Genomic DNA, 13,557 nt, shown 5'->3' with positions numbered 1-13,557 from the left:
AGTCGAGCGCCTTATCCACCTGGCCATGCCGGGCAGTACCTTAGTAGTCAATTAATTTTACTCTTTCCATTTATCAGCTATCGTTTTATAACCAACTATTCAAAATGGCCCAGAATACCAAATATCCCAGATATTAAGTTTATAATAACGTAGATATTCTATATATTCAGGTGTATGAGAGTTTTTAATAGTTTGTATGCAATGTTGTAGCCAGCAATTGTTATCATAACGATTCAATAAGTAGTTCTACTTTTAGATGCAAACCTTTGTAATTTATTGAAAAACAGACAGTTTTATTACTTTAAAACATCTCTGAGGCAGTTTGTACTTTTAAAAACACACATAAAAGCCCTTTGCAACATAAGAGCTATTAGTGAGTTATCGAAAAAAGCCCATTACCCAGTAAAGCAAGAGAAGACATTTTTTGTTGTTATTAGGAAATTCACAGAACCTATTTGTAAAACCTCCTAGCGTTTTAATGATTTAAATTACTTCTGTTTGAACTTCATTTTTCTAGTTTTGCAATCTAACTAGTAAGAGGATAAACACATTATTGTCATTCAGTACGTTGTAAACCCATGTTTCTCAATGGTCCTCAACGCAGCGACGAAAAAGATAGTTTTCAAATTATAGTTAAAGAAAAAAATTCGATTAAATTAAAAATACTTTATTTGAAACTTTCATTAAAGGATGTCCCTTTTGTACACTGTAGAATCAAGTTCCACAGATAAATCTACCTTAGTGTGGGGGTACGGAGATTGGTTTGAGAAGGAATTCACGAGGGAAAAAAAACTAGAGATCCGCAAGTACAGACTCAGAATATGAAGTTAAAACTCATAGTTATTTCAAAAATGTTTCGTTCGTCTTACCATATGTCTTTAGTATCTTTTTATTGTGAGACATCGCAAAACATATAGTACCAGTTTTTTCATTATTCAAGGTAAGTTATCGTAATGAATGATTACAAATACCTGACTAGCCCCGCCCACTCTTGTACTATACAGTTCGCTTCAATTCTAGGTTCTTCTTATTGTTGCATGTTTTCTGTAACGAATAGCTGATGTATGTGCTTTAGCACTAATACACGTGTATATTGATGCTAAAATAAAAGCTCATAAGCTCTCTTTATTCACAACATAATCTATACTGCATTCCTTACGACATTCTTAGCCACCTGTAGCGCATACATCCAAGACGATTTTAAACGAGTAGCTTCAGGAAAAAAAATAGTGTGATTGAGAATGTGAAGTGTCCTCTTGGGTGGCCGTTGTATCATGTATTTGGAATTGAAAAAAGAAGTCACTAAGTGACCCTAATAAATATTCTGTCCATTTCTCCACGATAGACGCCCATGTGAGTAAAAGTTAGGATTAGTTTATACATACGTATTTATTAAATATGGTAGCTGTAGCACCACATACACAGCCTATACGTGCTTGAACTGATAGTACGAGTGACAGGTTGACGTCATGCAGTTCAGTCATCTACAACAGTGTCAATTTGAGTTGGAAGTAAGATTTTTTCTCAGTATTAAGTGTATTTAAAGAGGCTTATAATGTATTTTCCATTTCAAAGTTGATAAGCCATTTATTCTTCTGTCATAGTCTCCTGATGTAATCGCATCATTTCTTATTACACAGACGGCAGGACAGCTAGATTTAAAGATTACAACACACAACGGCAGGTTTATGGTTGCAACTATGTACTGCTATGCTTACTCCCACTGACAGTTGCATTGCACAACAAAATTACTAAAGAAGAATGGGGAGGGGATGTATTTTTAGCAGAGGGTGGGTTAGTACAAGGACTGAACAGGTGTAGTTTATACCCAGTTAACGAATATGCTTAGTTGGCATGTAAGCAGTTATTTTATATTATATATGCAGCACGAAGAAAGGAGACACTCAACGGCTCGATATAACTATAGACGTCACATCCTTCTATGAACAATACTGAATGCCAAGTGCGGCGCATATATAAATATATATATATGTCTGTGTTCTTCCTGTCAGCCTCGCCCTTGCTACCTATACGGTTTGTATACTATATGTGACAAGTGATTACGTTTGTTTTCATCGTCTTTTTGTTCATTCAGAAACTAAATAAGTATACTTTTTTTCAGAATCTCATGGGAAAATATTAATCTGATCTTTGTAAGGTAAGTTCCTCAACATTGTAAAAAAAAAATTATAAAAGAAATAAAAAGAAATCAGCCAAATAAATAATAAAGTTTATTGCACTTTGCTGTGCGAAAAATATTAATATATTGGAAAAACTTGTTGCGATTGGAAAATATATTTCCCAATCCATGAGTAATTGTTTGATAAAAACGTTTTATTAATTCCGAAACAAGCCGCTTTCAAATGGCCAAATATTTTTATTACTACAGGAAAAGTTCTGATTTCGGGTTTTAGATACCCGAGAAAAGCAGAACACAGATAGCCCATTGTGTAGCTTTGATCTTTCCAACAAATAAAGTTCTGGTTATACATTGATCATATTTGAAGTGAAAGTTTTTCTTACTGAACGGTTATGCTAATACGTATTTTTTGTATTAATTTGAACAGTTAAGGGGTATAATTTACTAAACATTATCATATACATTACAATTAGATTAAGATATGAGAATACTACAAAATATTGTTTCACACCCGAGTTGTTACTTAAAAAAAGCTATCAAAAATTTTGTTCAATATTTTGATTGAAAATTCTTCAGCAACACGAGCAGGTACATAAGATACATCATAGACGTCGGTACCGGAGGAGCACGTGTCCCAGTAATTCAAACGGTTTGCTTGTAATTAAGCGCAATGCTACACAATGGGCTATCTTTGCTCTGCCCACCACGGGTATCGAAACCCGGTTTTTAGCGTTGAAAGTCCGAAGATATACCACTGTGTCCCCGGGGGGGGATTCAAACGAATGGTCTGAATATTAATTCCCCACCACACCGCCTCTCCACCAAATATTTTGTTAGCAACATATTTTCATTTAGTCTTTTTTTTCTATGCAACCGGTTGGCTTTGCCATCCGAAATGAAAAAAGACTATAGTTATTTGGCAAATTCTAAACATTACGCTGTTAATAACTTTTTGTGTATCTGAATAATGTGTATACTGGTTACCTGAAACATTTATTACTTGTATGACTTACGATTTTGTAGTACACAGCAAACAATAATTTGTATTTTGTATGTACAATAGAGTACTTGCTATTGTGTGAAATTATTGAATAACATGCTAAAGAGTTTTTACTCATTGTCAGATAATTTATATTCATTTACGACTGGCCCTCCAACTTTTTGTATGTTCAGACGTTCCTGTTCAGACACTGATGTTTTTGTGTTACACACTGTTAACCACGAACAAATTGTTCCTTAACAATAATAAAATGAGTTACCGCTAGTGGCATGACACGAGTTTAAATAATGGAACTTTAGATCGTACAATTCAAACTTTTCCACAACATTCCTTTAGTTTTCAAAAGGAATCATTGGGTGATAATTCCCAGCGTGAAATTACCTTATACACAACAAAGTATCCAGTTATCAGCGCAAATCAGGCCTATTCTACAAGATTAAGAACACAATTAAAAACATCTAACAAAGCCGATGTTTCTTCTTTTTTGATACAAAATAATGATGTTAATAATCACGCGTCATTTCACGATTACAATCATTTAACTTATCTCCTGCCAGAATGTACTTTGAAAAAAAAAGAGAAGAAATACATATATTGACCAAAGTTTAGCAGTACTCAACAAAATTCTGTAATAACCAAAGACAACAGGCTTTCTTACACACGCGGTTCATCTTGGACAAAAATGAAGGATCCTTAAAAACAAAAGTGGTAGTAAAAGTCTTATTACATTTTTGATAGAAGGTGCTGGAGTGTAAATACCAGCTTTTAAGTTAACCCAAAAAAGAAATACGATCGTTTGATGCAACATACATAGTTTAAATTTTACCTAAATTTGAAAGATATAAATCTCAACTTTCGAGGTTTTTCAAATATTCATGAGTAAAGCTAATCTCACTGAAATTCTCAACTAAACTCAAGTGTGCAGTGTCCTCCACATTGTTACTTGCCCGCATATTGAGAAGTCTACATAGTACAAATGGATATATATTTTCGTATTGAAAATGAGTCTTTTTAGTGTGTGCGTGTACATATATATATATATGTATATATATACGAGCTTACTTGCATTCTCCAGGTTTCTCACAGTTTCCATGTTGCGGGTGACACCCTTCCTTACAAACCGCTGTAACAAAGAATAAGTCATAAAAAATCACAAGATTTCTCCGATAAAACAAATAAAAGATGAATTCTTTTAAAGTAACATGAAGACATTTCCTTCTGGTAGCTCTGTGAATCAATCCTATCGTGAAAAGTCGTTTATCATACATACAGGCTTTCATACGTTATATCAAAACGATTTTGAATATGCAAATCAGCAAGTAACGCAAAAACCACATCCGACATAAAGTCGCGGAGGAAGAGCATGTATCAGAACTACATTTTGACAAGGTGTCTTGCAACAGATGAGAATCTATGAACATGAAAGTCAGTAGCAAAAGACGTCTATGAGCCCCAGGCAACAGTACGCAACATCATCAAGAATGATCTTCGTCTGGAAAAGCGACCTAGGTCAAGTGTACATAAGTTGCTTCCACGACACATCAGTTCAACTGTTGCATACCTCGAGCAACTGGAGAATGAAATTGGTATTCATGCTATACCATATGAAGACATAGCGGTCAAGTTGCCTGATGCAGCACATATGGATTTTGGTACGATGGGAATGTTGAAACATGCGTTAAGATACCATTACTTTCACACACTGGATTGAGTATGGAAAGCACGCAAGAAGGAGTGGTGAGCATTGAACATGACAGTCTTACATTTGAAAGTACGCTGCACGAGTATTGCCAAGTGTACGGTCGTCAAACAGAGTATGAATAGGCTGGCAACATGGACTCTAAAGATGTGGTGAAACTCCAAAATCGTGTTACTATAACGTACTCAACCTCTGTATCTATTGTAATAAGTTTTAGAGTGCATACATTTTTCTTATTCCAATATAGGAAGAAAAACATTCGCATAGAATAGTCTTTATAAGAAACAAAAGTATCAGTTACAAATAAGAAACTTAATTTTCTAATGTGTTTTTAAGTTTTACTCTAAAAAAATAGTAAGTGGCAGATAAGGCAACGACACACTGTGACCAACTGAAGCAAAATCAATTAAAATGTTTAATGAAAACAGGAACTTAACGCGTTATTTTGTAAAACTTACCTGTTTCACAGTTAGGTCCTTTCCATCCCACCAAACAGATCTTGTCTCCTTGTTTACTACAAGTGTAGTGTCCAAAACGGTCGTGCCTCGGTCGACAAAATTTGGTGCACGTGTAATTGTAATAGTAAGGGTCGCACGTCACACGTATTCTATAGTTTATAGTAGCTGTAGTACCTGGGTGTGATAGTTGGTGCCACTCTGCGCTGGGTGTAATAATGCCCGAATACATATGTCTTTCGATCACTTCGTCACGAGCTATATTGATAGAATAATCGTAAATGTAAAATAACTTAGTAAGCATAAGAGACAAAAAAACTGGTAATATATTCATAATTTCAATTTAATTCTAATCACAATAATTCGTTTATTTGGGTTGTAAAAGCTAGACAATTTTTCTTTTTGAATATTTTTCTTCTCAGTAACCAAAGTATTAATATTTTACAAGGAAATAAAACTGGTTCAAAACAAAAACTGATTTAAACTGCAAGTTATATTTCCATATTATCAGATGGGTTCTGAACATTGAATATTATAAGAGGGGGGGAGGCATAATAATGATAGTACGAAGAACCAAATAAAGTAAAACCAGCAGTTTAATTTAACTAAAATGATGTGGTAGGTTTGTTTTTTTTGTTTTGTTTTTACGTTTGTCAAGGAATTCCTACGCGTGCGCTCTTGAAAGTTCCTCAACGTTTTTGTTTACAGTATACTGACGTTTATTCATTTTGTAGAGCGCACTAAAAAAGTACTTTTTGCATAATAAAATACATGTACCGTTTAAAAAATGCGCACTGTATACCTTCAGGAGAATTTTTGACAGTAACGTGATAATACAGATTGTTTTTTAATCCAATTCATTGAAGAACTGTGAAATACCACGGTCTCGAATACTGCTATGTCCGTTGTATCTCAACCGGCCTGATGAATCCTGGTATTAGGCGATAGGCCTCGTCGGCACTGGATGCAGTGGCTATAGTGTAGTTTAGATATTATTACAATCTTTTCTATTTTCATACATGCCATCCGAGTACTTGGAAGGCTAGATGATTTCAGGGAATGCTTGGCTACAGCACGTGACTTTGAAAAAGTAAAGGCAATTGAAAATGAGTAACAGTCTTCCTACTCATGTTCGTCCTTGTAAGATAAACTCATGACTGTTGTTCAGCTTCCTTATTACCGAACATATTTATCAAACACAAGAAGTCAGCTGCCACTATTTCCTGTCTGAAAGAATTAATAAAAAACACGATTTGACTCGGCTCACGTGTTATTACGCTATCAGTAACTTCTTATAAATTAGTACTTATGATTAATATTATAATTGGTTTCGTCCAGGTAGTTGCTCAGTTACGTGGCTATGTTTTCGCTATTCATAGTAGAAAAGTATACCCTAGGACAGTTGGACTATGCCCATAACATGTCGTTTTGAAACCAATACTTCAACGAGAAGCGTAGGCCTATAACACGGAGGTTTGAAACCAATACTTAAACAAGAGGCATAGGCTTAGAACAAACTGAATTGAAACCAGTACTCCCAAAAAGAGGCATAGACCTATAACATGGTGATTTTAAACCTGGATAGTCCAACAACAAGCATAGGCCTATAATACGACAAAATCGACTTGTTAGGTCGGAATTTAAAAGAGTCGAACTGAGTAAAAAAAAACAATAAATCACGACGAGTTCAACAGCGTCGGTTGAAATTTTTTACAACTAAGTCGGTCGACATTTCTGTTAAAAATTCAAATGTATCTATTATTTTATGAAACAGAGGGTACCATAAAAGTAATCATGAAATACCACTACAGATATTTTCAAGAGCTACGCTATAACAATGAACTAATAGGACGATCCGTTTGCCTTGAGAATGCATCAGTTGCTGCCTACTTGCTGTCACACAATCGAACGAGTACAACACAATTTTCGTTGAAAGTATTAGGCCTATAATTTTATGTTCCACTTTGTGGACTGTAGATCTAATGGATTAAAAAACTTAAAAAATCACGTACTGCGCAAAATAGAGTATATGACTTAGTATATATAAAACTGGACTGCCAATTAAGAACTAGAAAGTCAGTGTAACTAGCTCTTTATTAGGTTAGGCAAGCCTAAGTCAGTCCGACCTGAAGAATATGCTTTAAATTTGACTTTTGATGACAAATATAGGAACAATTATTTTTCAAACGATACCCCATTCAGTGCTGTAGCTATTTTAGTGACATCAGAGTGACTGTAAACAAGTAGGTAGAAAGATGCAACTTTTTGGTTCATTGTAGTAAAACTGGACAGTATTTCAATTATCTTGATATTTATATTAAACGATAAAATTCAACATCTTTATTAGTAGTAGTATTTTTTACATCAGTATTTGTATTTTATATATATATACATAATGAAACCATACATTGTTAGCGATAGTAGTTCATTACATCAAAGAGTGGATGGCGAGTCATTTTTTGGGACGACACCCTACCTGTAATATCATACTATAATATATATGTTCATTTACTAAAATGTGTCCCGATGGTTCAGCGGCAAATTTCAAGGATTGTAATTTTTAAACTTGGTGTTCGATTCCCGTGGCGGACACAGCGTTATGTAGCTTCTTGGCAAAACATAAAAAAATATCAATTACTAAAAATACGCCCCTTTCCAAAAAGTATCATTCACTAAAAATATGCCCCTTTCCAAAAAGTATAATTTATTAAAAATAAGCCCCTTTCCAAAACCAGTTGAAGTTTATTTCAACTTTTTTTAACCATCTTAATACAAACAAAGCTAAGACCTTACGAAATGTTTTCGCTATTCAGTAGATAATTATACCCTAGGACTTGGACTATGTCTATAACACGGCGGTTTGAAACCGGTACTCCAAAAAGAAGCGCAAACCTCAAACGTAGCGATTTGAAACTTCAACAAAAGGCCTACAACACGGAGGTTGAAACCAATACTCCAACAAGCGGCGCAAGATTCTAACACGACGGTTTGAAATCTGGATGCCCCAACAAGAGACATAGGGATATTTAAATTGGTACTTTGAAACCAGTACTCCAACAAGTGGCGTAGGCCTTTAACATGGCGGTTTCAAACAAATACTTCAATAAGAGGCATAAGCCTTGTAACACCTGTTTGAAAATAATACTCCAACAAAAGTCGTAGGCCTATAACACGTCGTTTTGAAACCAATACTTTAACAAAAGGTGTGGATCTATAACACGTCAACTTTTAACCATACAATCTCAGATAGTGTGCTAGCACTCCCTCTGGAGGAATGCAACGAGAAAATGGCCGCCACTATTGCAATAATACATAAACTCAGACGAACTTGATACCGTAACGCTAATATGAAGAGCCGTGATCCTACTTTGACCCGTGACCTTACAACTTCATCCCATACGACACTTTTGCGGTCAATGACCGTCAATTGATTAATAACATGAAACGATGTGGAAGGACATTAAGAGGTAGATGTTGAAAGCGGGTAACTGAAGGCACCTCTACCTCCACTACTTTTTCCGCTACCTCTTCGTACAAAGTCGCCCTGACCATCATACAGTGTATACCATGTTTTAAGTATATACATAGTGGGTTTTTAAAACTTATACAAAACTTTTGGTGAGGTATTAATAAATACTTTAATAATATGCTAGGTTATAAATAAATTGTGTGGGAGTTAGGGTTTTTGTGTTACTTATCATAGCATCCATCCCCCACATTTTTTTAAGTTCATAACCCAGACAAAGGTCGGGTATCTCAGCTTGTATCTTATATATTGTACTACACATATTACTATCGCAACGGACACGAAATAAGGTAGTAAGTAAATACATAATACCAAGTAAAGTAAAGAATATTATATCTTAGATCCACTATTAGGGAACAAGAATTTGGATACAAGTTTCCTCACTACAGAGGACACATAAAAATATCAGAACTTGTATCCATTTAACGTTGTTGTTCCCTACTAGTTGATATAAAGTAAACAGCTTGTAACGAACACGTTTTTTTTCTTACAAGGACATATTTAAATACTAAATAAGAAAGTAAAACACAACCCTTTTTTATTGATATATTTCTATAATTATTAAAAAGTTTAAAAAACATATGGCCATGATAACTTAGGTCGTAAAGGTGCATTAGCAGTTTGATGTTAAGCTCAGAGCTACGTATTGGATTATCTGTGCTCTGCCCGCCACAGGTATCGAAACGCGATTTTTGTGTTATAAGTACTCAGGCTTACCGCTGAGCCACTAGGGAAGTGCATTAGCAACGGGGGATCTTAAGGCATATAGCAACTTTGCTATGTTACCGCCATCTGGTGGACAGATGTAACAGACAAAAGTACAATCAGATGAATGTCAAGTATTACACGTGTTCCTTTTTTAAGTTTCTTTTTATTTATAGAGCTAAACAATTAGTTAAAAAAGAATCGGTTTCTAAATAAGGGTTTAAAATAAATGCTTGCTCTGTAAATATGCATAAATGTGCATACTTTGTCCGTACACAAATGCCAGAAAGTGTAAGATATGAAGTTTCTGGCTTGTAGCTAGTATTTATTTGGAACGCAGTCGTACATCTTCCATATGGATTTGTCGACGCCAACAGATCTTTATGACAGCTGGGTGAGCAGTACTCGACCTTCCAAAAATAGCCGGAATGTGCCTAAGAACCTCCCCGAGGTATGATTAATATTTCACCTTTTTATCTGCTGTAAGCATCAGACCCATCGTTCCTACACCATATCTGGACTTATAACTACGAATCTTGGCAACAATCTCCGGGAACCCGAGGAGAACAAACTTCCATCTGTACAATATTTTTACGAAACAAAAAACTTTGCTTGCTTGCTTTCGATCTCCATCGTTTGTTTCTTCCTCGGCGGTTTCTAAACTTTTTATTCTATCTACACATTTATTTTTCTTCGTGTGTGTTTTCTTTGTTTAAATTTTTTTACACGTCTCTGTTTTTCATTATCATTTTCGTATCTTTAGACCAAAATATGAGGTAACTCACGCTTACGATACAGAGATCGGAAACTTCTACCAACAAAGCAAGTGGAGACTTAAAAGTTACCTTTCTTTCAATATTGGAGAATAAACACCAAAGACTGAATAACGTCTCTTAAAACCTGGTTATGAAAAACAACCTGCTTGTTAGCTATTCTGTTCAACCTTTTGGTTACAGTCATGTACATTAGTGTTAACCACATTCTTCGTTCCAGCAGTCAATTCATTCAGTGTTCCATAACCAACTGACCTTCGAAGTACATTCCCATAGAAAAATGGCAGGCTGCAGTATCCTTGTTTCAAATGATATTATTGACCAAAAAAAAGAAAGAAAAACAAATAAACAAAAACAACAGCTTTTTGAATTTGAAGATAAAGAGTATTGTTCATTGGAATGATTGGCACTGTGTTAATAGTATAATCAGAATCGTAACTATTTTCATATTTTCGCGGCATGGCGAAATATTTTTATAATTTCAACCACGTGCTGCACATATTTAAAACTAATGAAGTCTAGAGAGAAGACTGCATAGATAATTGACGTGATTTCTCTGTATATAAGTAGTAACAGTTTTCTCTCATTTTTGGCAGTTATATGGATTTGAACTTAATTATTTCAGAAGAAATAATTAATAATCAGGGGTGTTCGAAGATTAGCAATCCTCCTTCACCCAGTAACAGTTTTCACCATGATAGAGAACTTATGAATTAGTTCCTCTAACAGATTAATAATTTAAAGTTTAGAAAATACTGTAAGATCATATAATGTATTTTTCTGAGATTAATATCATTACCTTTTGTCCTCCAGAAAAATTCAAAAATGTATACTATATTAACTAGTGTAATAACAAATGTGATCCTTAAAGAGTTGCGTACTCTTTAACGTGGTGCCATCTATGAATAACTATGGTAGATGAAAAGGGATTTTGATAGTACTATCGAAACATAAAATAAAATTCGGTGATCGTGTCCAGGGTCACTGATGGGGAGTGGAATTCTTCGAAACTATTCTGGTCTACAGACACACCCCCAATGAAAGAATAGACCATTCCAAGCTTTTATTTGTTGTTAAACAAATGTTTAAACAACTCTGTTCAACATAAAATAAAATGTTCACTATATCGGCTATTATATACAAAGTTTGGTAAAATTCGGTTTAGTAGTTTAAAAGAACAAATATGGAAATGTACATGCACATTAAAAACAGTAAACAACATTGAAATTACAAATTTTGGTGATAGAAAAAATTGAGGTAAAACAAATATGAAACCACGAAAAAGATTAACGAAAATGAATGACAATTAGTTTCAGTATTTCTGGAAATATGGCTATGTAATAATAAAAAAAACAACAAAAAACACGAAGATCTGTAACGGCAATAACGGCTTGTAATTTGTTATTGCCACAATATGCTTTTTGGCCCCATAAATTCAATATAAAAACGTTTTTGGTATACTAAATATTTTATATATACAAATCAGGTAAACCAAAACATGTACCATGGTTTGGTTTGTTTCAAATTTCGCGCAAAGCTAGCCGTCCCCAATTTAATAGTGATACGCTAGAGGGAAGGCAGTTAGTCAACGCCACCCATCGCCAAATCTTGGGCTACTCGTTTACCAACAAATAGTGGGATTGGCCGTCACATTGTAACACCCTCACGGAATGTTCGGTGTGACGAGGATTCGAAACGGCAGATTGCAAGTCGAGCACCCTAACCACCAGGCCTGGACCATGGAGTTACTATTGCACCATAAATTTGCAAAAAAGCTAAACTCTTAGTTGGTGCAAATCTTAATTTTGTGAGCTTAAAACTGTTAACAAACAGTTTTTTATTTTTCTTCATACGTATTGATTATCCAAAATAAATGAAATATATATATATATATATATTCATCTTTCTACTGTTCTTTTGTGGATAACATCAAGGATGAAGAGATCGGTGAATACATATAGAACTGGTTGTATAGACTCATTCAATTAATGCGCTTCTATTATTTTAGCGCCTTTAACGTTTCGCTGGAAAGCCTGGCATCGTTCCCTCTTCTACTTGCACAGAACTAGTAGCCATCTGACAAGTAAATAAAAACTCCCTTTCAGCTAGAATACTTTCTTCAACAACCTGTGGCTATTTTGTAAAAATCCAGTGGCTCTGACAAGCTCTGGCATCTTTCGAATATAATTTATGAGAGCTCCCGGGGTGCTTTAAGTTTAACGGTGCAATCAACCCAGAGAGCTGGCAATTACAGGGAAGCCAAGGGAATTTATGGTGTTCGCCATGTCTGATAAAGAGAAGCGCTTGGAGATGAATAAGGTGGATAACAACAGGGAGGGCCAGCAATGTCAGACACCTGAAGGGCCACTCCCTAACAGATTAAACCCCTAGGCGAGCAGTATAGCTACTATGTTTCTTGTTGGTTGCTGGGTGTATCTATTACAAGGTATAGTCTAGTTACAAATCTATACTACAACAACATGTCTGAGTACTTGCAGTAAAATGTATCATTATTTTTCTGCCTCTGTATATATATATTGATCAAACATTGAAACTTGTTTTTATATATGTCGCATTGTCTAATCGATATGCTAACAAAACAAAAAAGACTCATCCACTGTTGAAAACGTCTTGTAAATTGGGGCACTTATTCATAGTTATGAATATCTATATTAATGTCAGTGATTTAAGATTAGAAATTAAAAAGAATTAATTTCACAACGTCTTGTTCCCCGATGGGTCAGTGATAGCTTTACGGACTTACACTAAAATACGGGGTTCGATTCTCGCGGTGGAGCACAGAGAGCTCATTGTGCAGCTAAGAACAACTCGCTGTCTTCAATGTAAGAAAGTTTAGGACAAAAAAAGAACAGGATTCAATTGCACAATGTCTTCTATCACACCAATAATTAGATATCCAAATATAATTTTTGCAAATTAGCAGCTTATATTATGTAAAGAACGTAATTTTTTATGATTTATCCATCAATATATATGTGCTAAAATAACCAAAAACACGTGTAATTAAATATATAGTTTAACATAATTCTTGTTATACGTATCTTGACGCACGTGATTGTAAAATATGCCAAGCGTGACAGATGGCGCAGATGTATACAACTGGTAAAGAAGTAGATGACTTATTTGTTTCAAAATTTCGCACAAAGTAACACCAGGACCATTAGTGCATTGTCGTACCTAATTTTGAAATGACTAGTCAACAGTGCCCACCGCTAACTCTTGAGGTACTACTCTAAGC

The 13,557-nt window shown here is 34.8% G+C and overlaps 1 protein-coding gene across 1 annotated transcript in view; it reads right to left on the bottom strand.

Annotated features, from left to right (window-relative positions):
- Positions 1 to 13,557, bottom strand: part of LOC106468631 (protein jagged-1-like) — a 125,509-nt gene that overhangs the window by 49,951 nt on the left and 62,001 nt on the right. Inside the window, exons 3-4 of the mRNA XM_022396976.1 lie at positions 5,298 to 5,552; positions 4,203 to 4,263 (exon numbers count right to left, since the gene is read on the bottom strand). Of these exons, the coding sequence (XP_022252684.1) occupies positions 4,203 to 4,263; positions 5,298 to 5,552 (316 nt within the window). The remainder of the gene's footprint in view (positions 1 to 4,202; positions 4,264 to 5,297; positions 5,553 to 13,557) is intronic.

This window comes from Limulus polyphemus, unplaced genomic scaffold, assembly GCF_000517525.1.
Source record: "Limulus polyphemus unplaced genomic scaffold, Limulus_polyphemus-2.1.2 Scaffold3089, whole genome shotgun sequence".
Lineage (NCBI taxonomy): Eukaryota > Metazoa > Arthropoda > Merostomata > Xiphosura > Limulidae > Limulus > Limulus polyphemus.
The sequence above is the reverse complement of the archived record's forward strand: the minus strand, read 5'-3'. Positions and strand labels throughout refer to the sequence as shown.